Below are 27,146 nucleotides of genomic sequence, written 5' to 3'. Positions count from 1 at the left end.
GGTTCAGTGCTCATTAACTTGCCAAATATCCTTATATTTAGTACAATCAAACTCTTCACATCTCCATATCCTCTGTGTTCCCCAACTCAACAATACAATGTTCCTATCTAGGTTACAGATCACATCAGTGTTGACCTCTAAGTACCCCTCCATGGTGCCTGGCCAGGAGCTGGTTCCTCTGCTGTCCATCCTGTGCCAGCTGCTGGGGGAGCAGCGGCGGGGTGACAGGGGGCCCTACGTGCTGCGCTGCCTGAGGGAGGTGGCTCGCTGCCAGGCCACACACCCAGAGAGGGCCCAATCCTACAGGGTTGAACTGGGCAGGCTGTGGGGCCGTGTCTGGGCCCTGGCTCTACGGGGGGTCAGCTCCCCCCAAACTGAGGCCCTCAGTCTGGCCCTGCTGTCCACCATCCTCCAGGGAGCCTTCATTCCCATTGACAGAGAGCTCTGGAAGCTCTTCTCTGGCTCGGCCTGCAAGCCCTCTGAGTGAGTCCTTGGCTTTGATGAATGATTTTGTCATATAAAGTCACTTCCTCAACAATTGATTGACTCATTTACTCTTTGCAAACTATAGTGCTTTATGTTTTTTATCTCTGAAGGACGATTTCATCCTCTGTCTCTATGTCTGCAGTGCTGCTGCTCTGTGTTTGGCCCAGGCCCTTCTCAAGTGTCCTGTTCTTAAGAGCCTGGGCACTGGGTGGGACCATGCAGGGGCTGTGGAGGGGGTCGGGCCACCCAGCCTCAAGGAGAACATCATGAGCTGGCTGCTGATGAACGAACAGAGTGAAGAGGCAGAGGAGAGCTCAAGACCACACCCCATCGTCTGCAGGTGGGCAGTTTATCACTGGGCTCGTATCACATTTGTATTCACGCTTAACCTCTAATACAACCGCTGTAGACCTTACAGTGAAATACTTACTTACGAGCCTCTTACCAACAATGCAGTTTCAAAAAAATACGGGTAAGAATAAGAGATAAAAGTAACAAGTAATTAAAGAGCAGCAGTAAAATAACAATAGCGAGACTATATACAGGGGGTACCGATACAGAGTCAATGTGCGGGGGCACCGGTTAGTTGAGGTAGTATGTACATGTAGGTAGAGTTATTAAAGTGACTATGCATAGATGACAACAGAGAGTAGCAGTGGTGTAAAGAGGGGATGAGGGGGGGCACTGCAAATAGTCTGGGTAGCCATTTGACTAAATGTTCAGGAGTCTTATGGTATGGGGGTAGAAGCTGTTTAGAAGCGTCTTGGACCTAGACTTGGCGCTCCGGTACCGCTTGCCATGCGGTAGGAGAGAGAACAGTCTATGACTAGGGTGGCTGGAGTCTTTGACAATTTTTAGGGCCTTCCTCTGACACCGCCTGGTATAGAGGTCCTGGATGGCAGGAAGCTTAGCCCCAGTGAGGTACTGGGCCGTTTGCACTACCCTCTGTAGTGCGTTGTGGTCGGAGGCTGAGCAGTTGCATACCAGACAGTGATGCAACCAGTCAGGATGCTCTCGATGCTGCAGCTATAGAACCTTTTGAGGATCTGAGGAACCATGCCAAATCTTTTCAGTCTCCTGACGGGAATAGGTTTTGTTGTGCTCTCTTCACGACTGTCTTGGTGTGCTTGGACCATGTTAGTTTGTTGGTGATGTGGACACCAAGGAATTTGAAGCTCTCAACCTGCTACACTACAGCCCCATCAATGAGAATGGGGGTGTGCTTGGTCCTCTTTCCTGTAGTCCACAATCATCTCCTTTGCCTTGATCACGTTGAAGGAGAGGTTGTTGTCCTGGCACCACACGGCCAGGTCTCTGACCTCCTCCCTATAGGCTGTCTCGTCATTGTCGGTGATCAGGCCTACCACTGTTGTGTCATCGGCAAGTTTAATTCTGGTGTTGGAATCCTGCCTGACCACGCAGTCATGAGTGAACAGGGAGTACAGGAGGGGACTGAGCACACACCCCTGAGGAGCCCCAGTGTTGAGGATCAGCGTGGCAGACATGTTGTTGCCTACACTTACCACCTGGGGGTGGCCCGTCAGGAAGTCCAGGATCCAGTTGCAGAGGGAGGTGTTTAGTCCCAGGGTCCTTAGCTTAGTGATGAGCTTTGAGGGCACTATGGTGTTGAACGCTGAGCTGTAGTCAATTAATAGCATTCTCACATAGGTGTTCCTTTTGTCCAGGTGTGAAAGGGCAGTGTGGAGTGCAATAGAGATTGCATCATCTGTGGATCTGTTGGGGTGGTATGCAAATTGAAGTGGGTCTAGGGTTTCTGGGATGATGCTGTTGATGTGAGCCATGACCAGACTTTCATAGCACTTCATGGCTACAGACGTGAGTGCTACGAGTCGGTAGTCATTGAGACAGGTTACCTTAGTGTTCTTGGGCACAGGCACTATGGTGGTCTGCTTTAAACATGTTGGTATTACAGACTCGGACAGGGAGAGGTTGAAAATGTCAGTGAAGACACTAGTTGGTTAGCGCATGCTCGCCGTACACGTCCTGTTAATCCGACTGGCCCTGCGGCCTTGTGAATGTTGACCTGTTTAAAGATCTTACTCACATCGGCTGCGGAGAGCGTGATCACACAGTCTTCCGGAACAGCTGGTGCTCTCATGCATGTTTCAGTGTTATTTTCCTCAACGCGAGCATAGAAGTAGTTTAGCTCGTCTAGTAGGCTTGTGTCACTGGGCAGCTCTCGGCTGTGCTTCCCTTTGTAGTCTGTAATGGTTTGCAAGCCTTGCCACATCCGACGAGTGTCAGAGCCGGTGCAGTACGATTCGATCTTAGTTCTGTATTGGATCTTTGCCTGTTTGATGGTTCGTCGGAGGGCATAGTGGGATTTCTTATAAGCTTTCGGGTTAGAGTCCCGCTCCTTGAAAGCGGCAGCTCTAGCCTATAGCTCAGTGCGGATGCTGCCTGTAATCCATTGCTTCTGGTTGGGGTATGTACGCACGGTCACTGTGGGGACGACGTCATCGATGCACCTATTGATGAAGCCAATGACTGATGTGGTGTACTCCTCAATGCCATCGGATGAATCCCGGAACATATTCCAGTCTGTGCTAGCAAAACAGTCCTGTAGTTTAGCATCTGCTTCATCTGACTACTTTTTTATTGATCTAGTCACTGGTGCTTCCTTTTTTATTTTTTGCTTGTAAGCAGGATTCAGGAGGATAGAATTATGGTCAGATTTGCCAAATAGAGGCCGAGGGAGAGCTTTGTATGCGTCTCTGTGTGTGGAGTATAGGCGGTCCAGACTTCTTTTTCCTCTGGTTGCACATTTATATACATGCTGATAGAAATTTGGTAAAATGGATTTAAGTTTCCCTAAATTAAAGTCCCCGGCTACTAGGAGCGTCGCCTCTGGGTGAGCGTTTTCTTGTTTGCTTATGGCGGAATACAGCTCATTCAATGCTGTCTTAGCGCCAGCCTCTGACTGTGGTGGTATGTAAACAGCTACAAAGAATACAGATGAAAACTCTCTCGGTAGGTAGTGTGGTCTACAGCTTATCTTGAGATACTCTACCTTAGGCGAGCAAAACTTTGAGACTTCCTTAGATATCGTGCACCAGCTGTTATTTACTAGTGGGATTATTTTGTCTTGGTACAATGTTTTATGTCTGTAATTGTTTTAACACATTCCTAATAAGAGTTTGTCTTATTCCTCTTTTCACAGGGATTTTCCTCATAACCTAATCCCCAGAATCCTTGTGCCTTTGACCCTCAAAGACACCCGAGCTGGCATTATGTTTCTCCTTGGAGCAAAGGGACTTGAGAGGTGAGGGAAATATTTATCTAAAACCGATAAATTCAACCATATTGTCATCAGTGTCAACATAACTCCATAGATTTCATGCCGCCTTCAATCTTTCCCTCTGCCTAAAGTGCTGTGATGCAAGATCAAACACAAGTGGAAGTTAAAGGTGCCCTGAGTGAGATTGAGAGCATGTACCTGCAGTTCAGCTTTGACGAGATGCCCTCTAACCCCATGGTGAAAGAGATGGTGTCCTCAGCCGGCACCCAGCTCACTGTTGTCCCCAGCCTAAAACACAAGCTGGAGCAGGGCCTCTTGTCTGTGGCTGACCACCTACTCAACTGCTACTCCCCAGATGTGAGTGAATGCCTATGTTAGAACCATGGTTGTGGTTGTTCCACTGGACATCATAAGGTGAATGCACCAACTTGTAAGTCGCTCTGGATAAGAGCGTCTGCTAAATGACTTAAATGTAAATGTAAATGTTGTGTGAGTTGGTGTATGTTCAAAGTAAGTACTGTGTGTCTTTTCTCCTCAGTCTCAGACCACACCACCAGAATGCCTGGTTCGTTGTTCAAGTCTTCTTACTGGCGTTTTAGCAGGATATGTCTCTACTGGTCTCCTGACTGAGGAAGAAGCCTGCCATTCCCAACTCTTCCTAAAGGCCAAGGTAGTCTGAACGGGTTGATAACATTTCTTTAATGCCTGCTGAAAGCCACATATATGTATTTCATTGTATATTCTGTTGGCTTTTCAAAGGCACTGGTTCAGGATTTTAGTGAGTACATATCTAATGTGAAGGTGAAGATGGCAGAGGATGGGACAATGACCACACTCAGGTCTGTCATGCGGCTGTGCACACAGTGTGTCAACAGAGGGGTTAAGGTAAAACGAGCATTCTTCCTCGTCGTTATCATCACCATCAACATCTGTGTTTAAAATCTGGCTCTATATTTGTACTTTCATTTACTTCCACATATTCTCTCCCACAGGACAGTATGAGCTCTGTCTCTTGCAACTTGTTCATGAAGATTTTCCCTGCGAGACTTTTGACTGAACTGGCAGAAATATGCAAACTGTTGGTGAGTCATGGAGAGTTTGCTTTCTGTCCCATCAACCATCGTTTTGACCATTTTTAATAACCATAATTTGGACCTGTATAACCACTCTATAATGATCTGAATTCTGTAAGCTCACCCTGTGTCTGTGTCTCTAACTCACAGCTGAACAGCTCCTGTAAGAGAGGCAGTGTGGGGATTGAGGAGGAGACCACAGATGAGGACTGGGACATGACGAGGACACAGGCTGACCAGCAGGAGGACATTGACCTGTTTGATGATGGAGACGAACCACAGACCAGCACATCTAAGGGGACTCACAGACAGAATGTGGACCCCAATGACACCCAGTGTGGTCCTGGCAAGTGGATGATATCCCACATGTAAAATTAACCCCTCAGCGTCAGCCGCTATGCCAGGATAATATAGGTTGAGGTGGAGCTATTGACATATTGTGTACACCCCATCTGATTCTCTCAGATCAATGAGATATTTCCAGAGGTAGGGGCTTGGGGGATGATAATCAGACCAGGCATTGTCCTCCAAGCATTTCTATGAATCAACCAATGACCAGATGGTCATTTAAATACTCTATCTTCTCCTAGATGCTAAAAGCCTACTGGCTGAGGAGCATTTGGCCCAGCAGGATTTAGCCATCTTGGCCAGTCTGGAGTTCCTGTCCCTGTGTGTATCGGCTGAGTTTATCCACGGGCTCTCTTTCAAACCAGTGGAGGTCCGCCGCAAGTTACTACTGCTGCTGGAGCAGATAGACTGCACCAAGCCACTACACCTCAACATGGTGAGTGACCAGGACTGTGTAGTGTGGTCAATGTTGCACAGCTAATCGTTGTTCCCTACCAATCATGTTGGAAATGATGACGGATGATGATCTTTTATCTCTTAACATGGAATACTAATAGTTCATTATTTTCCTGTCCCCCCTCAGTACCTGGTCCTTCTGAAGAAACTACCTGCTGAGGACACATCGCTGGCAGCTGAAGAGTTTGACTCACTCCTCAGACCTCTGGCGTAAGGAAGGCCTCTGTTTCTAGATTCATATGTCAAGTATACTATGCTATACAGTAGGTGCTGGAGACATTAGGAGTTTTTTTTGTGCTTGCAGGGATCTTTGCTCATTGTACCGCCAGGACCAGGAGATCTGTGCTGCAGTGCTGCTGGGTCTGCTACCGTCTATCCGTAGTCTGGGCCGTACTCAGGACCAGCATAATGACATGAGACACGTCCAGGGAGCTCTGCTCCAAGTGGTCTCTGGATTCTGGTCAGCACCAAAGTCTCGATTTTTGTATTTTGACTTCACAATAATTATTTTTCTTTGTTCTAGAATTGAACTTACAACTTTTTAATGGTCTCTTCTAGCATTTTGGGCAGAACGGGGAAATGCACAGCAATTGTAAAGGTGGCATTAATTCACTGTCTACTGGCTCTACTGGAGGTGAGCTCACAATGTTTTGAAATCACAGCATAGTAACTGCCCATGATAACCACCCTGTCTTTAGGTAGATAGAGGGTAATAACACCAAACATTTACTTCCCTGTCTCTCCCCCTATGTCAGGCTGACCCTTGCTGTAAGTGGGCGGTCCTTACCCTGAGGGAGGAGGAGCTTCCAGTGTCCGTCATCCTCCCGTCCCACCTGTCCGACTCTCACCATCACGTACGAATGCTTGCAGCCATGACAGTGGAAAGGTTGGTTTTACCGACAGAACACTCTCTCACCAGCCTTAATTCCATCACAGAGGCTAATGTCTCTCAAGTTAAAAAGTAAATATTTACATGTTTGACATATCTACCATGCATGCTCTCTTCCATCCATAGGCTGTTCTTGGAGATGACACCAGACAGCTTGGAGAAGAGAAAGATGCTTCCTCTGAAATGCCAGCAGACAGCCTTTGAGAACATCTACCTGAAAGCCCAAGAAGGGATGAGGGTCCAGGTAAGCCTGTCTTTCACATATTACTCTGACAGACGTTTTTATGGCCAGTCCGTCTCACTATCCCTCTGCTCTCCCTGGTGTGTCACAGAAGAACAGCTCTCCTGAAGACCTGAGTGACGAGACCTTTAACCGCAAGGCCACGCTGCTGAAGAGTGTGTCGGTGGTGCTGTGCTGCAGCCCCGTCTGTGAGAAACAGTCCCTCTTCGCCCTCTTCCAGTCCTACAAGGAGAACAACATAGAGGAGCCGCTCATCAAAAAGGTAAGGGAAATTCATTTGGCTACACATATTTACGGTCTCATCAATTATTATGTTTTGTATTCATGTTTCTTAAACTGAAAGCACTTTATAGTGTATGTAGGTAACTCGCCCTTTCCACCAGTGGTGGAAAAAGTACCCAATTGTCATACTTGAGTAAAAGTAAAGATGCCTTAATAGAAAAGGATTCAAGTGAAAGTCACCCAGTAAAATATTACTTGAGTAAATGTAATTGCTAAAATATACTTAAGTATCAAAAGTAAAAGTCGAAAACATTTCAAATTCCTTATATTAAGCAATTCAGACAGCATCATTTTCATGTTTTTTATTTATTTACGGATAGCCAGGGGCATGCTCCAACACTGACATCATTTACAAACTAAGCATGTGTTTGGTGAGTCCGCCAGATTATAGGCAGTAGGGATGACCAGGGATGTTCTCTTGATAAGTGTGTGAATTAGACAATTTTCCTGTCCTGCTAAGCATTCAAAATGTAACGAGTACTTTTGGGTGTCAGTGAAAATGTATGGAGTAAAAAGTACATCATTTTCTTTAGGAATGTAATAAAGTAAAAGTTGTCAAAAATATAAATAGTCAAGTACAGATACCCCAAAAAACGACTAAAGTAGTACTTTCAAATATTTTTACTTAAGTACTTTACACAACTGCTTTCCACCGTCACTACATACAGTATCTCTCTGACTACTGTATCAATATGCTATGATATTGACAGACTGAATGTTAACCTGGTTTGTCTCTCACCCCCTGTAGGTCCTGGGCAGTGTGTCCAGAGCTCTGGGCTACAGGAGTGTGGAGGCATTTGTCAGCTCTCACCTGGATTACCTGGTGGCAGAGTGGCTGGGCCAGCATGGCTACACTCTGGAGTCCTTCCCATACACGCTGCTCAACCACGCCACTCTCAAGGACTTCTACAGGTAGGTGCCACAAGCTTAGTTTACGTTCTACATTTCATTTTTTACTTTAGTTTATTTAGTAAACATTTTCTTCACTCTATTTTTTTAACTGCATTGTTGGTTAAGGGCTTGTAAGTAAGCATTTCAGGGTAAGGTCTGCACCTGTTTATATTTATTTCATTTTTTATTTAACCTTTATTTAACTCGGTTACTACTCAAATTCGCCGCATCCCATACGTTTTATGTCCATAAAATGACTTTGTGAATTTACTGATCTGACAGAATTGAGGTGAAAGTAGAGTTTCTACCATATTGCTTTCACCTATTCAATCATGTCAGATCACCTTAAGGAAGGAAGGAAAGAAGGAATGATGCATCTAAATAAGATTTATTTATTTGTTGTTTCTTTGTTTTATCCCAGCTCCTCCTATCAGGTCCTTATCCCACACCTGGTCTTCCTGGATGACTTTAAGCAGGTGAAGTCCATCAGCACCCACCTGGGTAAGGACTGGAAGAAGCTGCTGGCCAACTGCTTCCCTAAGATCATGGTTAACATCCTGCCCTACTTTGCCGTGTCGGGCCAGGATGCCCAAGTGGCCCAGCAGAGAGAGAAGGCCCACAGGGTCTATGACCTACTCAAGGACAGCAACTGCCTGGGCAAACCGGTGAGGAAGACACGCTTGGAGTCTCTGTGCCTGCAGCTGATGGGCTTAAAACTCTTTAGGATGTTATCATGTATAAACCAGGTTTGCGATCCATTCCTTTTCACTTCATCCCCTGAAGTGGCTGAATTTAAATGGAATTGACTCCAACCCTGGTGCCAGGTTTGCTAACTGTCGTGGAAATTTTTATCAGAAAGGAAGAGAAAGACTGTAGATTCTTCAAAACTTCAACCAAGCAAAATTTACAAAGTTGTAGGACAGGGCTTTCTTACACTACTACATTGTCTTTGTAAATGGCTTCTGTTGAGGCAGTTATTTTACCTTCATATGGTTCAAAACATTCTTATGGAAATCATTTAAACAGTTACAAATAATTGAAACAGTTACAAATCATTTGAACAGTTACACAGGAGTACACCCTTCGTCTGTACAAAGAGGGCAATCATCACGTTGACACTGTCCACACTGCCAGGGTTCAGCGTCGACCTCCTGCTTCTTCTTCCACCTAATCTGTCACGGTTTTCCAATGTAGTCCTCCAGTGACTCTTTGGCTTTCTGGGGCGGCAGGTAGGCGTGGTTAGAGCATTGGGCCAGTAACCGAAAGGTTGCTAGATCGAATCCCCGAGCTGACAAGTAAACAATCAGTCGTTCTGCCCCTGAACAAGGCAGTTAACCCACTGTTCCTAGGCCGTTATTGTAAATAAGAATATGTTCTTCACTGACTTGCTTAGTTTAAGAAATGTAGAATAAACAGAAATATATGTATACATACTGTGTGCATCTGGATGGCTGACCAATCAGTCATTGGTGGGTAATGTTCCTTTATGCGATCACACAGTGCAGCCAGTTGGGCCTGATAGGGTTCATCGTCCGTACATAATATGAATCTCTCGTCAATACACACTCAGGAAACAAAAACAAACAGTATTTGGTTAGGAACGTCTTCCTTTCTTATAATTAAAAAGGAGTAATTTCTTCTCATCAAAATATTTTAGATTTTGTACCCACATGGTATTTCTTCATATGCACATTTAAGGTTTTAAATGTATAGCTGGTTTCCCAATCATAACCAACTGTTTTACCAGTCCATTGATTAATACATTTTCTTTTACAATATTTTTCTATCCTGCAGGAATATTTTTTACTTCTATCTCAGGACCCTGTCCTGGAACACTTTCATCACGACCCTGTCCTGGTATCTATAGTACTTCAGGACCCTGTCCTGAAACACTTTCATCACGACCCTGTCCTGGTATCTATAGTACTTCAGGACCTTGTCCTGGAACACTTTCATCACGACCCTGTCCTGGTATCTATAGTACTTCAGGACCTTGTCCTGGAACACTTTCATCACGACCCTGTCCTGGTATCTCTATAGTACTTCAGGACCCTGTCCTGGAACACTTTCATCACGACCCTGTCCTGGTATCTCTATAGTACTTCAGGACCTTGTCCTGGAACACTTTCATCACGACCCTGTCCTGGTATCTCTATAGCACTTCAGGACCCTGTCCTGGAACACTTTCATCACGACCCTGTCCTGGTATCTCTATAGTACTTCAGGACCTTGTCCTGGAACACTTTCATCACGACCCTGTCCTGGTATCTCTATAGTACTTCAGGACCTTGTCCTGGAACACTTTCATCACGACCCTGTCCTGGTATCTATAGTACTTCAGGACTGCGCGCTGTTGACCTTGGTGTCCGATCAGCAAACGGAGTTGGCCAACCCATCCTCGTCGCCAAGAATTGTCGTGGAAATTCTAACCAGAAAGGAAGAAAGAGACTGTAGATTCTTCAAATAAAATCTTTATTATTCTGGAGCGGTTCACAATTCACTCAATAGTGCAGAATTAAGAGCCCAACTAGCAAGATTTGGGTCTCAGCTTTTATAACCTTTGTCTATGTGGCAGTTTAGCAAATGTGTAAGAGCCTGGTGGGAACATAGTAACAAAACTGGTGTTGTCACTTGTTTGTACGCTATCTAGCTGCTGCTGCTCAAGCTAGCTTCTGTTCTCTTCATATCTCCACACAGCTGTGCCCTTGAAAGATACAAAAAGAACAGGATGGACCAAAAATTGTGGTCACTCTCAGACGGCCCTTTGTCTTTGGCCGCGTGACTAAGTTACACAAGAGTGGAAGAACACTAGCTTCTTCTTACATGACAGAAACAGACAGTGGGAATGTACAGGTTTAAGGCTTATACAGGGTATGTGCATAACAGAGTTTTTCTAATTTTCCCACCATACAACCCATTCGGGTTGAGCTAGCTACAATCCGCAGCAGCAGTCAAGTGAATCTGCATTAGAAGCTGTAAAAGCAGTCTTTAATGTCTGTCTCTCTCACAGACCTAACTTACTGTATCACTGTTGGACTTTCCACAGCAAATCGACAGCCTGATTCACAGTAACCTGTCAGACATTGTGGTGGAGCTGTTGATGACCCTGTATGAAGGGGCTGCTACTGAGGAGGGGGGCAGAGGGGACCTGAGAAGGTTCATAGGGTAATGTTCACTACACATCACTTCTTACCACTCCACAACCACCCTTAATTGCATTCAGAACCTTTCATTGACTGTGATGTTAATATGTTCTCTGTAGGGAACTGGACCCAGCCCCAAACCCACCCTATTTCAGCTCCTATGTCATAAAAGCCACACTGGACTATCTCAGCTCGTGTCACAGTGCCAATCTCAAGTCCCTGGTGGCCATTTTATCCAAGACTCCGGTAAAATGCTCTCCTGCTCTCATCATTGTATTGCAATGGCTGTAAAATGTTATTACACAATGGAACAGAATAGGGCTTTACAAAGTTGAGTGGTTTCGTGAGCCCAATTTTTCAAAACGTTTAATCTGGAAAGGAATCCGGATTCTGTGACCCTCTTGTGTTGTGATTCTAGATCTCCATCCAGAGGATCCTACTGGCGGTGTGTCAGAAGGCAGCTGAGACGATCAATGCCTACGAGAGGCACCGCATCCTGCTGATGTACTACCTGTTTGTCAGCCTGCTGCTCAAGGAGGTCAAGGACGGCCTGGGGGGAGCCTGGGCCTTCGTCCTCCGAGACATAATTTACACACTCATCCACCACATCAACAGCAGGTTAGGGGTAAACGCACGCACGCACACACACACACACACACACACACACACACACACACAAAGTCTGCTGCTCACACACAGATCCAATGGAGTGACTCATCATTTTTGCTCTCTCTAGTAGTTAACTGTTTTTCTGCCTGTTCTTGTTTTCTGACAGGCCTGCCCAGTTGGACGAGGTGTCCAGCCGTAGTTTCTCCCTGTGTTGTGACCTACTGACCTCTGTGTGTCGCACGGCCGTGCAGTTCTGTGACGATGCTGTGGAGAGCCACCTCCAGGTCATCGTTGGTACTCTCACTGCCCAGGTGACAAACCAACTTGCTATCTCACAGCAGGTAAGACATGGTTGTATTACATGGCCAATAGACTCTTTGTATGACAAATAATAATTTGCTCTAAGTGGGTATTACACTGTTCATTGTTCTCTTTTTCCTTCTCTCTCCCCTCTCTTCTCGCTCCTTTTTTTCTTTCTCTCTGTTGATCTCTCTCTCTCAGGTGCTCAGTCTTTTGAAGTTCCTGGTCGTAGAGAGTCAGGACAAGCTGAAGAGTGCCATCCAGAAGTTAGAGCCCTTCCCAGACCGACCTGAGTTCAGAGAGCTGAGGGCCGTGCAGCACACACTGAAGTACAGCACAGGGAAATTCACTCTCAGACAGGTAAGGGCACCCCCTTCACACACAGGGCACAGCACACACCCTCTAACCACTCATGTATGACCTCTACAGCTGATTCACACTTCTGTCACACTATTGCCACATCCCATGAGCCTATCTGTGTCTCGTCCACAGGAGATAGCCCACTTCCTGTCTGTGGCTTCCTGTGACTCCCTGCCTCTGACCAGACTGGAGGGGCTGAAGGACCTGAGGAGACAGCTCCACAACAACAAGAGCCAGATCAGACCGCTGCTGAGAGAGTGCCTCGGTCAGAGTGGGGGAGGGCTACCGTAGTCTAGATATGTTACCAGACCCATGTATCTGTGTGTGGGGGTGAGTGTGTGCTAGTTTGCCATTTTTGAATCCTATCTCTGTACCTCTTCATTCTAGCGGACCCTGAAGAGAGTGTGTTGGTGCTGCTGGTCCTTAACCTACTACAGCTCTGTAAGCTAGCAGCCAATCACCCTGGAGGAAGAGACATCTTAGGTATGTATGGTTACCACAACCTCACTGTTGGCACTCTGCGTATGTTTCCTCTCTCAGCCCAAGAAAGCATCAATAATTGTTAGTGTAGTAAACTAGGAAGTAAACTAGGAAGTAGTTTCGGCCGGCTTGGCACCGTTGTGTGAAAAGGGTCTTAGTCTTTTCCTTGACCATGTGCTTATGTTTTTATAGAGGCTGCAGGGAGCTGTCTGGGAGAGCTGGGGCCTGTGGATTTCTCCACCATCGCTCTACTCCATGGGAAGGACCAGCTCAATGCCAGAGCTGTATCACTCTTCTCTCCAGTGGAACCACAGTGGCTCTACATCATCCTGAACTGCATCAACAACGCCCTCACACACCACTGGTACACCATACAGGGGTCTACGCTGACATGTTTTCAAAGAGCACATTTGCTCCAAAGTTGAAAAATGTAGGTTTAGAATTTTAGTATAGAAAAATATTATAGGTATAAATGATAAGAATTGCCACCAATTACAAAATACATTTACATTTTTTAGGGGCACTGGTGCTCCCAAAATACAATTCCAGGTAGCACAGTAACATATTTAGGAGCATATGTGTACATAATGGTAGCAGTTTAGAGCCCTGCCATATACTGTATCTAATGGCCCGAAAGTACAATGACACTTTCCTACTAATTCAACACTGAATTTAGCCCAGGGAAGTAGCTACTGTATTGTCATAAGGTTTTCATATAGTGAGTGTGTCTTGACATGCTGTCATGTTTTGTTGTGGTCCCATGTGTTTTTCTGTCAGTATTGAGGTGAGGCAAGCTGCTGTCCAGAGTCTGAAGGACATCTTGGCCACTCAGGCTGGAGCTGACTTCTGGGAGATCCATAAAGACAACCGTGACCCCATGCTGGCTTACCTCAACCCTTTTAGATCTACCAAGAAGAAGGTTGGGCAGACTTTTCAAGACCTGAAATATCACATCCTCGTATGTGTGTCTGAATTTCGTAGTGTGTGAATTTGTTTGCATACATACATGTGTCGGTGTGTTAATTATTCATTCACCTGTGCAGGTGGTCGGGATGAGTGAGGAGGTGAGCTTGGTGGCTAGGGAGCGGTTGGAGAGCCAGGACCTGTGGGTGCCTGAGGCTGGCGGCCATAAGGCCTGGTTGAAGACGCTCTGCATGGTTCTGCTGGACAGTGGAGGGGTCAGGAGTGAGGCTCTGCTGCTTTCCCGGCCCCTGTGTCTGGTGAGGGCATGGCTGTTATATTTCTAGGCCAGCACTTGTGCTAATGCTAATTTCTTGTTCAGTCAGGCATCTCTCGCTATCGCCGTTGTACACACATGTTCAATTTCGGCTCGTCTTTCCAGTCAGATATCCCTGTCTCTAACCCCTATCCTTTCACATGTGTTCAGGTGAAAACAGACTTCTGCCAGAGGGTGCTGCCGCTCATCATCCATGACATCCTGCTGGGGGACTCTGACGGCTCCTGGAGGAAGCTCCTCTCCACACACATCCAGGACTTTTTCACCAGCTGTTCCAGTCGTGCCCGGGCCTCCAGCCGCTCCACCACTCCTCTCCCCTCCGACTCTGGTGGGTTTTACTCTCCATCTCTCTCTAGCTTTCTTTCTCTAGCTCTTTCTCTCTCTCTCTCTAGCTTTCTTTCTCTCTCTCTAGCTCTCTCGCTCACTGTTTATGTTTGACTTTAGACATTTCTAGTAGCTTTTTCTCCTGAAGATGAGGTCATTACAGTGATTTTTATTATCTCAGCAGGAGAGTCGGACATCTCCAACCAGGGTCCGTTGGATAAGGCCTCTCTGCGCACCATGCTCTCTGTCATTAACTATCTGAGGCAGCAACAAAGACCTCTAGAATCTGATAGGTTTGTAGATGCATTTGCTCTTATCTTCCTGACCTGTACGACTATAGAATCTACTGCACCCCTCTCTCTGTTAGGTGGTACGGTGTTTGATGCTGTTGTGTTGGTTCTAGTAACTTGTTTGATGCTGTTGAGTTGGTTCTAGTAACTTGTGTGGTACGGAGTTTGATGCTGTTGTGTTGGTTCTAGTAACTTGTGTGGTACGGAGTTTGATGCTGTTGTGTTGGTTCTAGTAACTTGTGTGGTACGGAGTTTGATGCTGTTGTGTTGGTTCTAGTAACTTGTTTGATGCTGTTGAGTTGGTTCTAGTAACTTGTGTGGTACGGAGTTTGATGCTGTTGTGTTGGTTCTAGTAACTTGTGTGGTACGGAGTTTGATGCTGTTGTGTTGGTTCTAGTAACTTGTGTGGTACGGAGTTTGATGCTGTTGTGTTGGTTCTAGTAACTTGTGTGGTACGGAGTTTGATGCTGTTGTGTTGGTTCTAGTAACTTGTTTGATGCTGTTGAGTTGGTTCTAGTAACTTGTGTGGTACGGAGTTTGATGCTGTTGTGTTGGTTCTAGTAACTTGTGTGGTACGGAGTTTGATGCTGTTGTGTTGGTTCTAGTAACTTGTGTGGTACGGAGTTTGATGCTGTTGTGTTGGTTCTAGTAACTTGTGTGGTACGGAGTTTGATGCTGTTGTGTTGGTTCTAGTAACTTGTGTGGTACGGTGTGCCACTCTAACTTCTGGTTGGAGCTGAACTACCTGGAGGTGGCCAGGGCGGCCCAGTCCTGCTCAGCCCACTTCACAGCCCTGCTCTACTCTGAGATCTACGTAGACAAGATCAAGACTAACATGGAGGAGAACCGCAGGTACACTACACATGATGGGAAATACTGATGTCTCTTATGCCTTTCTTATTCTGTGTTGTTCTCATCATTCTTTACCTCTGCTTACAGAAATCCAGCCAGAGCGTCGCGCAGAATCACATTTGATGAGAGCAGTCAGAACTTCCCCATCTTCAGTCTGACAGAGGAGAGTGTGAAAGACACTGGTATCAGTCTACAGGTAGAGTTGATTTTGCAATTAACCTTTAGGGTTGTTGTCCAATGCATAGCTCTGTACTATCATTTCTTTACCATGTCTTAGGACCTACTGATTGAGGTGTATCGTAGTATTGGGGAGCCAGACAGTCTGTATGGGTGTGGAGGTGGGAAGATGACCAGCGCTCTCACCAGGTGAACTTTGTTATCCTACTTTTGTTCTGTCTTGGATATTCAAAGTTCTGTTTGCTGAGAATTCTCTTTTTTGTGTGTCTGTTTTGTAGGATTCGGACCTATGAGCATGAGGCGATGTGGGGAAAGGCTCTGACCTCCTACGACCTCCACTCCAATCTTCCTGATGGCACACGGCAAGTGGGCATTGTGGAGGTAAGCAGAAACTTGTTTGAACTCCAAATCGGTATCGTCTCTGTCTGTCTGTGTAAACCATTGTTGGGGACAGATGACAAAACCTAATGCTGCTTGTCCAATGGTCCCTCAGGGTCTGCAGAACATTGGTCTGAGCAGTATCCTGGCCACCTACCTGCGGGGTCTGGAGAGTGAGGGGGTGGAGTGGGGGGCGGAGCTAAGGGAGCTCAGGTTTCAGGCCGCCTGGAGGAACATGCAGTGGGACTGTGACCTATCAGAGAGGTGAGTGGAAAGGGCCTCGGGTTGTGACTTTTATCAGACAGGTGAGTGAGAGGGGCCTCAGGACTGTGACCTATCAGAGAGGTGAGTGGAAAGGGCCTCGGGTTGTGACTTTTATCAGACAGGTGAGTGAGAGGGGCCTCAGGACTGTGACCTATCAGAGAGGTGAGTGGAAAGGGCCTCGGGTTGTGACTTTTATCAGACAGGTGAGTGAGAGGGGCCTCAGGACTGTGACCTATCAGAGAGGTGAGTGGAAAGGGCCTCGGGTTGTGACTTTTATCAGACAGGTGAGTGAGAGGGGCCTCAGGACTGTGACCTATCAGAGAGGTGAGTGGAAAGGGCCTCGGGTTGTGACTTTTATCAGACAGGTGAGTGAGAGGGGCCTCAGGACTGTGACCTATCAGAGAGGTGAGTGGAAAGGGCCTCGGGTTGTGACTTTTATCAGACAGGTGAGTGAGAGGGGCCTCAGGACTGTGGCCTATCGGAAAGGTGAGTGGGAGGGGCCTCTGGAAGACAAGGGGTACTAAAGTAAGGGTTCCTGAGGTGGTATTTTAGAAGGTGAAGAAAATATTGCTAAATGGATTGACATGTGCCCTTGGTGTCTTGCCTTCTTGCTTGTTTCAGGAATGAGAAATTGAACCCTGGCTTCAACGAGTCAGTGTTCTGCTCCCTGCAGGCTTTGAGAGACAAAGAGTTTTCCACATTCGATCAAACTCTTAAATATGCCAGGTAAACAAGGTTTCCCTCATGGAAATCAACAACTATCTCTCAGCCATCAAAATATCACCACACAAACAACTGTACTCATTGAAATTACTTGTGTGTGGCATCAGGGGCAATGAGGTGGAGGAACTGTGCAGAGGCAGTCTGGAGGCAGTGTCCTCTCTCTACCCTGCTCTACGGAACCTCCAGAGGATCAGTGAGCTGGAGAGCATCCGACAACTCTTCTCCAAGTATGATCTTCCTTCCCAGCATGTCAACATCGCTAATTTAAAATATTTATACAGTATAGAAATAGTGTATTTTATGTTTGATACCTCAACACAATGCACATCCACAAACCTAGAGATTTTGTATTTTTTTTATAAATGTTTTATTTGCACACAAAAAAAACAATATGATGGTTTTACAGGTAAACAAAAAGAACATGGGAGACTGTTAGGAGTGTAAATGCTTTTTTCAGGCTGGATCATGTTGTATGTTTTAATTATGTAATGTATTGATTGTTGCTGCCTTCTTGGCCAGGTCTCCCTTGAAAAAGAGACTCTGGGTCTCAATGGGCTTTTCCTGGTTAAATAAAGTTTAAATAAAAAAAAAACAGAGACTTGTAGGCTCCTCCCTCTTTCAATTATTATTTTTAAAAAAAACATACAAAAAACACATGATCAGATTTTTTAGAGAGTGCAGGGTTTTGATACGTCAATCTCTTAGGTAATACAAGTCATGTAACTTATATTTCCCCTGGCCTGTGGCAGGCCCCTGACCGACGTAGGCCTGGCCGAGGTGTGTTCCCATTGGCAGCAGCACTCCCAGCTGCTGGTGGACAGTGACTTTACGCTGGTGGAGCCCATCCTGGCCCTACGCTCCGTGGCCCAGGAGACCCTAATCTCCCAGGAGAGAGACCCTGATAAGAACAAGTACCTCAGCACTGTCCTCACCTCCCACCTCATGGAGCTCTGCCAACTGGCCCGTGCCGCAGGAAACACACAGGTAGACTGGAGCTCAGCGCTCACTGTGGGGGTGTTTCATACATGTATAGGGTTTATATAGTGTGTTCCACATGTATAGTGGGTCTACTCTACACGTAACAGGAGGAGAATGAGTGCACGTGTTTTTTTTGGTCTGGATTCACACAGCACTCAACCATTTACCGGTATGTTCTCTTAAATAGTGCAGCACAACATGCATTTGCATTGGTCTCTGTGTGGTGACTATATTGGTCTCTATGTGAGTGACTATATTGGTCTCTATGTGAGTGACTATATTGGTCTCTATGTGAGTGACTATATTGGTCTCTATGTGAGTGACTATATTGGTCTCTATGTGAGTGACTATATTGGTCTCTATGTGTGAGTGACTATATTGGTCTCTATGTGTGAGTGACTATATTGGTCTCTATGTGTGAGTGACTATATTGGTCTCTATGTGTGAGTGACTATATTGGTCTCTATGTGTGAGTGACTATATTGGTCTCTATGTGTGAGTGAGTATATCGGTCTCTATGTGTGAGTGACTATATCGGTCTCTATGTGTGAGTGACTATCGGTCTCTATGTGTGAGTGACTATATCGGTCTCTATGTGTGAGTGACTATATCGGTCTCTATGTGTGAGTGAAATATCGGTCTCTATGTGTGAGTGACTATATCGGTCTCTATGTGTGAGTGACTATATCGGTCTCTATGTGTGAGTGACTATATCGGTCTCTATGTGTGAGTGACTATATCGGTCTCTATGTGTGAGTGACTATATCGGTCTCTATGTGTGAGTGACTATATCGGTCTCTATGTGTGAGTGACTATATCGGTCTCTATGTGTGAGTGACTATATCGGTCTCTATGTGTGAGTGACTATATCGGTCTCTATGTGTGAGTGACTATATCGGTCTCTATGTGTGAGTGACTATATTGGTCTCTGTGTGAGTGACTATATTGGTCTCTATGTGTGAGTGACTATATCGGTCTCTATGTGTGAGTGACTATATTGGTCTCTGTGTGAGTGACTATATTGGTCTCTATGTGTGAGTGACTATATTGGTCTCTATGTGTGAGTGACTATATCGGTCTCTATGTGTGAGTGACTATATCGGTCTCTGTGTGAGTGACTATATCGGTCTCTATGTGTGAGTGACTATATCGGTCTCTATGTGTGAGTGACTATATTGGTCTCTGTGTGAGTGACTATATTGGTCTCTATGTGTGAGTGACTATATCGGTCTGTGTGAGTGACTATATTGGTCTCTATGTGTGAGTGACTATATCGGTCTCTATGTGTGAGTGACTATATCGGTCTCTATGTGTGAGTGACTATATCGGTCTCTATGTGTGAGTGACTATATCGGTCTCTATGTGTGAGTGACTATATCGGTCTCTATGTGTGAGTGACTATATTGGTCTCTGTGTGAGTGACTATATTGGTCTCTATGTGTGAGTGACTATATTGGTCTCTATGTGTGAGTGACTATATCGGTCTCTGTGTGAGTGACTATATTGGTCTCTGTGTGAGTGACTATATTGGTCTCTATGTGTGAGTGACTATATTGGTCTCTGTGTGAGTGACTATATTGGTCTCTATGTGTGAGTGACTATATTGGTCTCTATGTGTGAGTGACTATATAGTGGCCCCCTCACCCCTGTGTCGTCTGTCTTACCGCTGTGACCTTTTCACCCCTGTGTCGTCCTCACCCCTCCCCAGCTGGCAGAGCGGGCAGTTTTCCAGATGAAGCAGCATGGCGGAGGAGGGGGGCGGGGCTCCACAGCGTCGTCATGGCAGCTGGAGGAGGCCCAGGTGTTTTGGGCGAAGGGAGAGCAGGGTCTTGCTCTGGGGCTACTGAGACAGATGATCCACACTCTGGAGGAGCAGGTCAGTGGGAGTCAGTCTACATGTTAACTACTCAGTCTTGGGGACAGGAGTTTTTGTTGACCAGGGAAAAACTCTAGGCCTATAACTAGAGCTTAATTTTGTTCCTTTGTCTTGGCCAGGTTAACTTTAACCCTGCCCTGGTGCCGGTGTTCACGGAGTGCCTGAGGCTGTGTGGGAACTGGCTGGCAGAGACGTGCCTGGAGAGCCCTGGGGTCATCCTGGAGAAGTACCTGGAGAGGGTAAAACTAAGGCCCATATAGTATAATCCACTCCTTGGGCACAGTTGATCTATAGTGTGTGACTGTCTGGGTCTGTGTGTGTGTGACTGTCTGGGTCTGTGTGACTGTCTGGGTCTGTGTGACTGTCTGGGTCTGTGTGACTGTCTGGGTCTGTGTGTTTGACCTCCTGTAGGCAGTGGAGGTGATCGAGGGCCATGCGATAGGTTCAGACACCAAGCTGCAGAGCCAGAGGACGCAGGCCTTCCTGTCCCTGGCCAGGTTCTCAGATGCCCAGTACCAGGGCATTGATAACTACATGAAGTCATCTGAGTTTGAGAACAAACAGGCTCTGCTGGAGAAGGCCAAGGAGGAGGTGGACTTGATGAGGGAGCGGAAGGTCGGCACCAACAGGTCAGACACAAACTCACAGCAGAGAATGAGAGCACTGTTAACCTTGTGTGGATTTGAATCAGCTTGTTTTATGCAGGTTCTACACCGGCTGAGTGTAGGTGACAGATGCTGAAAGAGAGTTGGCCTCCGAGCTGTTGTGAAGATTTTATTTTCCACTGTCCTCTCTGCTCAATACCTACTGTGTGTGTGTGTGTATGATATTCCAACTCCCTCTCCCTGTCTCTCCCAGGTACACAGTGAAGGTGCAGAGGGAGTTGGAGCTGGATGAGAGGGCTCTGTCCAACCTGCAGGCTGACAGAAGGAGGTTCCTGTGTAAGGCTGTGGAGAACTACATCCATTGTCTGGAGCAGGGTGAGGAGCACGACACCTGGGTGTTCCGCCTGGCCTCACTGTGGCTGGAGAACGCTGACGTCAAGATAGTCAACGACATGATGAAGGTGAGTTAGTGATATCACACTAACTAACATCCCCCAAACACTCACTACATTGATACAATATTGTTTGTTGCACTATTTGTTTAGTCTGGGCTCCATTCCAAACTGAAATCTCTCTGTTTGGATCCCAGGCTACCTGGCATTAGTGTGTCTTCCCATTCACATGAGAGAAACTACAATTTGTTTGACTATTTCTTGTGCTTCAGGGAGGTGTGAACAGGATCCCGTCCTATAAGTTTCTGCCTCTCATGTACCAGCTGGCTGCCCGCATGGGGACCAAAATGTCTGCTACAGTGGCAGAGGATGTGGGCTTCCATGGTGTTCTCAATGAGGTGAGACTTCAATATGTTTCAATAGGCAACAGAAGTCTGTTTGAACTATAGAGTTGTCTTCCTCAGCTTAGCATGTTTCCATCTATCCATCCATACATCTGTTCATCCATCCTTCCATCACAGCTGATCTGCCTGTCGTGTCTGGAGCACCCTCACCACACCCTCTTCATCATCCTGGCTCTGGTCAACGCTAACAAGGACGAGAGCTTCTCCCGCAGCCGCCTGTCCAAGAGCACCCCGCGCCATTCCTCCCAACTGGACCTGGTAGGCCCAACACCTCGCTAAACACTGCCAATAAAAGAAAGAGGGAACTGGGTCTCTTTACTGTGTGCATGACCTGTTACTGTCTTGTTGGAATTCTCTTAGGAACTGAGTTAGTTTTTAGTGTGTGTCGCGTGAGAATGAAGGAAAGATGTGATGTCTTGTAGGAGCGGTCTGAGGTGGCCCAGAGGATAATGAACAAGATCAGGAAGAAGAGAGCCCAGATGATCAGAGGCATAGAGGTCCTCTGTGATGCCTACATCACTCTGGCCTACATGGACGCCAGTCGACACAAGACAGAGAAAAGTGAGTGACAATGGCACACTCCTTACAGCACTGAACACAGCATATCAAATCAAATGTATTTATATAGCCCTTCGTACATCAGCTGATATCTCAAAGTGCTGTACAGAAACCAGCCTAAAACCCCAAACAGCAAGCAATGCAGGTGTAGAAGCACATGTCACCCTGCATCCCACTGCTGACTTGCCTCTGAAGCAGGGTTGGTCCTGGTCGCTCCCTGGATGGGAGACCTGATGCTGCTGGAAGTAGTGTTGGAGGGCCAGTAGAAGGCACTCTTTTCTCTGGTCTAAAAAAAGGTACCAGGGCAGTGATTGGGGACATTGCCCTGTGTAGTTTGGATGAGACATTAAACGGGTGTCCTGACTATTTGGTCACTAAAAGATCCCATGGCACTTACCGTAAGAGTAGGGGTGTTAACCTTGGTGTCCTGGCCCTCATACCGTCATGGAGCTTCTAATCATTCCCTGCTTCCAATTGGTTTATTCATCCCCCCTCCTCTCCCCTGTAACTATTCCCCAGGTCGTTGCTGTAAATGAGAATATTTTCTCAGTCAATTTACCTAAATAAAATTAAAAAACACAACCACCTTCATGAATGACTACCTAGTTTTTACCACATGCTAATGTGTTTGTGAAGTTATTGTACCTTGTGTTCCTCTGTAGAAGCCATCCTCATCCCCTCTGACCAGCCCATCATGCAGATAAAGAACCTAGATGATGTCATCATTCCTACAATGGAGATCAAGGTAGAGAATGGGTTTGATCATCTGTGGATCCCTCACTAGTCGATCACCTGACATAAGGGGATTTTTGTTATGCAATAGGATGTTTTGCAGCCAGTTTGTATAGTGTTTGCACTGTAATGTATGTATATACCATGTCACACCCATGGCATGCTTTGAAAAGGGATGTAAGAAGGACTTGTGTCCATATTGGTCTCTGTTTTAACAGGTGGACCCCTCGGGTAAATATGACAACCTGGTGACCATCAAGTCCTTCAAGCCTCACTTTCACCTGGCCGGAGGGGTCAACCTGCCCAAGATCATTGACTGTGTGGGATCAGACGGGAAGAGCAGACGACAACTGGTCAAGGTGAGATGAACTGTGAACCATAGATTTATATCGCTGTTCCCCCTGCAAGTCATTGTGTGAGTAAACTGTGTGTTCAATGCAATTCAAATCAAATTTATTTATATAGCCCTTCGTACATCAGCTGATATCTCAAAGTGCTGTACAGAAACCCAGCCTAAAACCCCAAACAGCAAGCAATGCAGGTGTAGAAGCACGGTGGCTAGGAAAAACTCCCTAGAAAGGCCAAAACCTAGGAAGAAACCTAGAGAGGAACCAGGCTATGAGGGGTGGCCAGTCCTCTTCTGGCTGTGCCGGGTGGAGATTATAACAGAACTTGGCCAAGATGTTAAAATGTTCATAAATGACCAGCATGGTCAAATAATAATAATCACAGTGGTTGTCGAGGGTGCAGCACCTTAGGAGTAAATGTCAGTTGGCTTTTCATAGCCGATCATTTAAGAGTATCTCTACCGCTCCTGCGGTCTCTAGAGAGTTGAAAACAGCAGGTCTGGGACAGGTAGCACATCCGGTGAACAGGTCAGGGTTCCATAGCCGCAGGCAGAACAGTTGAAACTGGAGCAGCAGCACGGCCAGGTGGACTGGGGACAGCAAGGAGTCATCATGTCAGGTCGTCCTGAGGCATGGTCCTAGGGCTCAGGTCCTCCGAGAGAGAGAAAGAAAGAGAGAATTAGAGAGAGCATACTTAAATTCACACAGGAAACCGGATAAGACAGGAGAAGTACTCCAGATATAACAAACTGACCCTAGCCCCCCGACACATAAACTAATGCAGCATAAATACTGGAGGCTGAGACAGGAGGGGTCAGGAGATTCAAAGCATTTCCCGACCCTTTGAAGGGAAATCCACTGCCTTGTGTACCTAAGCCATGTCAAAGACAATAGAGGACTTGAGGTTCTGTTGTGGGTTCAGTTATTTTCCATGTTGGCCTGAGGGTAATTATTGATCCCCTATGTTTCTAGTCTAACAAATAAACACTATCCAGTGCTTTGTTCCTCATGAGTGTGTTCTTTAGGGAACTGTTCACATTTTGTTTATTTGCTGGAAAACTTGTCACTCCCAGTCTAATAAATGCACAGTCAAGATGTTGGAGTTTCATGATGAAATAACAGATTAGCTCATGGAAAATGCCAAGAAGGAATCAGTCTTGAAATACTTACCTGATGGTCCTGGGAAAAAATATTTGGTATATTAGACCGTTTTCTGATGTTCTTTTTTGGCAAATTCACTCAACATAGCATGTGGCAGTGCACCCATCACACAAACTCTATAGAGAATTGGTCAGTTCCGGTGTAGTGTTTTATTTTGATATTATGTAGTTTGTTACCACCTGTGACCTTTGCCCCTCTGTATCCTCAGGGCCAGGATGACCTGCGGCAGGATGCTGTGATGCAGCAGGTGTTCCACATGTGTTCTATGCTGCTGCAGCGCAACACTGAGACACGCAAGAGGAAACTCAACATCCGACGCTACAAGGTCACTCACTGCCCCAGTCTCACAGCTCAACTTATTTAAATACATTTGCCGGTACTGTAAATTGCTCTGTAGAAGAGTTTCTGTTTTGGGTTGGGCGGGGGGTACGATTTTTTATTTATTTTTAATCTACTTACACAATAGACAACTTAACATTTCACAGACATAGATCCACAAGAGACAAGGTTCTGTTAAATTACTCAGTTGACTATTCCTCATCATATCATTGTTATGTTATATGTAAAAATACATATACATATTCTTAAGGAGCTGTTATCAATTTTGGTGGATGGGAGTGATTGAGGCCCCTGTCTCTGCCCCCAGGTGGTGCCCTTCTCCCAGCGTAGTGGGGTTCTAGAATGGTGCTCGGGGACCGTCCCTATAGGGGATTTCCTCATAGACCCACAAAAGGGCGCTCACACACGCTTCTGCCCCCAAGACTGGACCAGCATAACCTGCCGGAAAAAGATGATGGTGAGTCTCACTTTGACTCATTTATTCTTAGTCCCTTGATGGCTGAATTGTGTAGTACTGTAATTTCGTAGTAACATATTGTTTTTACTGTAGGAGTCTCAGAGGCTTGGTTCCGATGGGAAGACCCAGGCTTTCAGTGAGGTGTGTCAGAACTTCCGCCCTGTCTTCCGGTACTTCTGCATGGAGCGATTCCTGGACCCGGCAGTGTGGCTGGAAAAACGGCTGGCCTACACTCGCAGTGTGGCCACTTCCTCCATCGGTACAAACACCATCACCTCTGCTCTCCACAACACAATACAATCATTACCATACCTACACAATGTTTTGGGGCTATTCATCTGATGTACTTCAACACATTCTTCCTTTGTTTCTGTGTTTGTTCTCCTCAGTGGGCTACATTGTTGGACTGGGGGATAGGCACATTCAGAACATCCTTATAGACGAACAGACAGCTGAACTGGTGCATATTGATTTGGGTAAGGAGGATACTCATAATAGCTGTGTCTGAGTTAACATTTGAGGAATGTGTCTTGAGAACATTTTGGGTTAGGTATTTGGTGTAATGCGTTTATCTCTCTTCAGGTGTAGCGTTTGAACAGGGCAAGATTCTCCCAACTCCTGAGACTGTTCCCTTCAGGCTATCCAGAGATATTGTGGATGGAATGGGCATAACGGGGGTGGAGGGCGTTTTCAGAAGGTGAGCAGACAACGAGACCCAATGCAGATAGATCTGGATGGATTTTATTCAAGCAAAACATTTTTTTTATCAGGATATAATTTTTACTGTGTTCATCTCTACCATTCAGATGCTGTGAGAAGACCATGGAGGTCATGAGGAGTTCACAAGAGTCCTTGCTGACTATTGTAGAGGTATAAACACAAACATATACACACACACAAATACTGTTCACATTCACTCAATGTCTGTATGTGAGCTTGGAGTGTATGTTCATTACATGTTTATGTGATAACTCCTGCTATTCCTTTGCCCTGTGGTGTAGGTACTGCTGTACGACCCTCTGTTTGACTGGACCATGAACCCTCTCAAGGCCTTCTACCTGCAGCAGCAGCATGATGAGCAGGCTGAGCTCCAGGCCACGCTCAACTCTACACTGGGGGGAGACATCCTGGAGGCCCACCGCAAGTCCAGGTACTCTTCAGTACTATAAACCCCCCACATCAGGGGTCTCTGCCTACTAGTATACCATCAAGTGGAATTATATGCCTGAGAGCACACTCTCAGTCCTGTCTCAGTCCTGATGTTACTCACCAAACCCTCCACATGCTTTTGAAACATCAAATCAAACTTTATTTGTCACATGCGCCTAATACAACTTAGTGACATACTTACTTACAAACCCTTAACTAACAATGCAGTTCAAGAAAGAGTTAAGAAAATATTGACCAAATAAACTAAAGTAAAAACGAATAAAAAGTAACACAATAAAATAACAATAACGGGGCTATATAGAGGTGGTACCGGTACATAGTCAATGTGCGGGGGTACAGGTTAGTCGAGGTAATTTGTACATGCAGGTAGGGGTAAAGTGACTATCTGGGGACCCATGCCAAATCTTGTCAGTCTCCTGAGGGTTAAAAGGCGTTGTCGTGCCCTCTTCACGACTGTCTTGGTGTGTTTGAACCATGATAGTTCATTGGTGATGTGGACACACTCTCGACCCGCTCCACTACAGCCCCGTCGATGTTAATGGGGACCTGTTCGGCCCGCCTTTTCCTGTAGTCCACAATCAGCTCCTTTGTCTTGCTCACAGTGAGGGAGAGGATGTTGTCACTGACCTCCTCCCTATGGGTTGTCACGTTGTTGTCGGTGATCAGGCCTACCACTGTTGTGTCATCAGCAAACTTAAAGATGGTGTTGGAGTCGTGTTTGGCAACGCAGTCGTGGGTGAACAGGGAGTACAGGAGGGGACTAATCACACACCCCTGACGAGCCCCAGTGTTGAGGATCAGCGTGGCAGACGTGTTGTTGCCTACACTTACCACCTGGGGGTGGCCCGTCAGGAAGTCCAGGATCCAGTTGCAGAGGGAGGTGTTTAGTCCCAGGGTCCTTAGCTTTGTGATGAGCTTTTTGGACACTATGGTGTTGAACGCTGAGCTGTATTCAATGAACAGCATTCTCACATAGGTGTTCCTTGTGGACAGGTGGGAAAGAGCAGTATGGAGTGCGTTTCAAATTGTGTCATCTGTGTATCTGTTGGGGCGGTATGCAAATTG

The 27,146-nt window shown here is 46.2% G+C and overlaps 1 protein-coding gene across 11 annotated transcripts in view; it reads left to right on the top strand.

The window, feature by feature from the left end:
• Nucleotides 1-27,146, top strand: part of atm (ATM serine/threonine kinase) — a 57,493-nt gene that overhangs the window by 9,352 nt on the left and 20,995 nt on the right. For 7 of the 11 annotated variants that reach the window (XR_011669762.1, XR_011669763.1, XR_011669761.1 and 4 more), the window contains 53 exons: nt 112-483; nt 629-826; nt 3,668-3,769; nt 3,877-4,102; nt 4,284-4,415; nt 4,505-4,630; nt 4,738-4,827; nt 4,969-5,164; nt 5,409-5,602; nt 5,750-5,832; nt 5,927-6,082; nt 6,181-6,256; nt 6,378-6,508; nt 6,638-6,755; nt 6,844-7,014; nt 7,783-7,946; nt 8,347-8,590; nt 10,972-11,090; nt 11,188-11,314; nt 11,487-11,686; nt 11,844-12,018; nt 12,179-12,337; nt 12,470-12,602; nt 12,725-12,820; nt 13,010-13,181; nt 13,595-13,736; nt 13,861-14,037; nt 14,205-14,382; nt 14,560-14,671; nt 15,362-15,520; nt 15,608-15,716; nt 15,798-15,886; nt 15,976-16,078; nt 16,191-16,339; nt 16,961-17,065; nt 17,170-17,289; nt 17,812-18,046; nt 19,749-19,916; nt 20,036-20,155; nt 20,328-20,545; nt 20,775-20,982; nt 21,186-21,311; nt 21,435-21,575; nt 21,740-21,878; nt 22,538-22,620; nt 22,826-22,966; nt 24,324-24,440; nt 24,762-24,911; nt 25,005-25,170; nt 25,301-25,387; nt 25,494-25,608; nt 25,718-25,781; nt 25,913-26,061. Coding sequence is in view for 7 of the 11 variants with exons in the window: in XM_071358449.1 (XP_071214550.1) it covers nt 112-483; nt 629-826; nt 3,668-3,769; nt 3,877-4,102; nt 4,284-4,415; nt 4,505-4,630; nt 4,738-4,827; nt 4,969-5,164; nt 5,409-5,602; nt 5,750-5,832; nt 5,927-6,082; nt 6,181-6,256; nt 6,378-6,508; nt 6,638-6,755; nt 6,844-7,014; nt 7,783-7,946; nt 8,347-8,590; nt 10,972-11,090; nt 11,188-11,314; nt 11,487-11,686; nt 11,844-12,018; nt 12,179-12,337; nt 12,470-12,602; nt 12,725-12,820; nt 13,010-13,181; nt 13,595-13,736; nt 13,861-14,037; nt 14,205-14,382; nt 14,560-14,671; nt 15,362-15,520; nt 15,608-15,716; nt 15,798-15,886; nt 15,976-16,078; nt 16,191-16,339; nt 16,961-17,065; nt 17,170-17,289; nt 17,812-18,046; nt 19,749-19,916; nt 20,036-20,155; nt 20,328-20,545; nt 20,775-20,982; nt 21,186-21,311; nt 21,435-21,575; nt 21,740-21,878; nt 22,538-22,620; nt 22,826-22,966; nt 24,324-24,440; nt 24,762-24,911; nt 25,005-25,170; nt 25,301-25,387; nt 25,494-25,608; nt 25,718-25,781; nt 25,913-26,061 (7,830 nt within the window). In the remaining 4 variants the exon portion in view is untranslated. The other 4 variants (XM_071358448.1, XM_071358452.1, XM_071358451.1 and 1 more) reach the window with 4 other exon arrangements.

This window comes from Salvelinus alpinus, chromosome 22 (genome assembly GCF_045679555.1).
Source record: "Salvelinus alpinus chromosome 22, SLU_Salpinus.1, whole genome shotgun sequence".
NCBI classification, from domain to species: Eukaryota; Metazoa; Chordata; class Actinopteri; order Salmoniformes; family Salmonidae; genus Salvelinus; species Salvelinus alpinus.
Note: the sequence above shows the minus strand (reverse complement) of the source record. Positions and strands in the feature narration are given on the sequence as shown.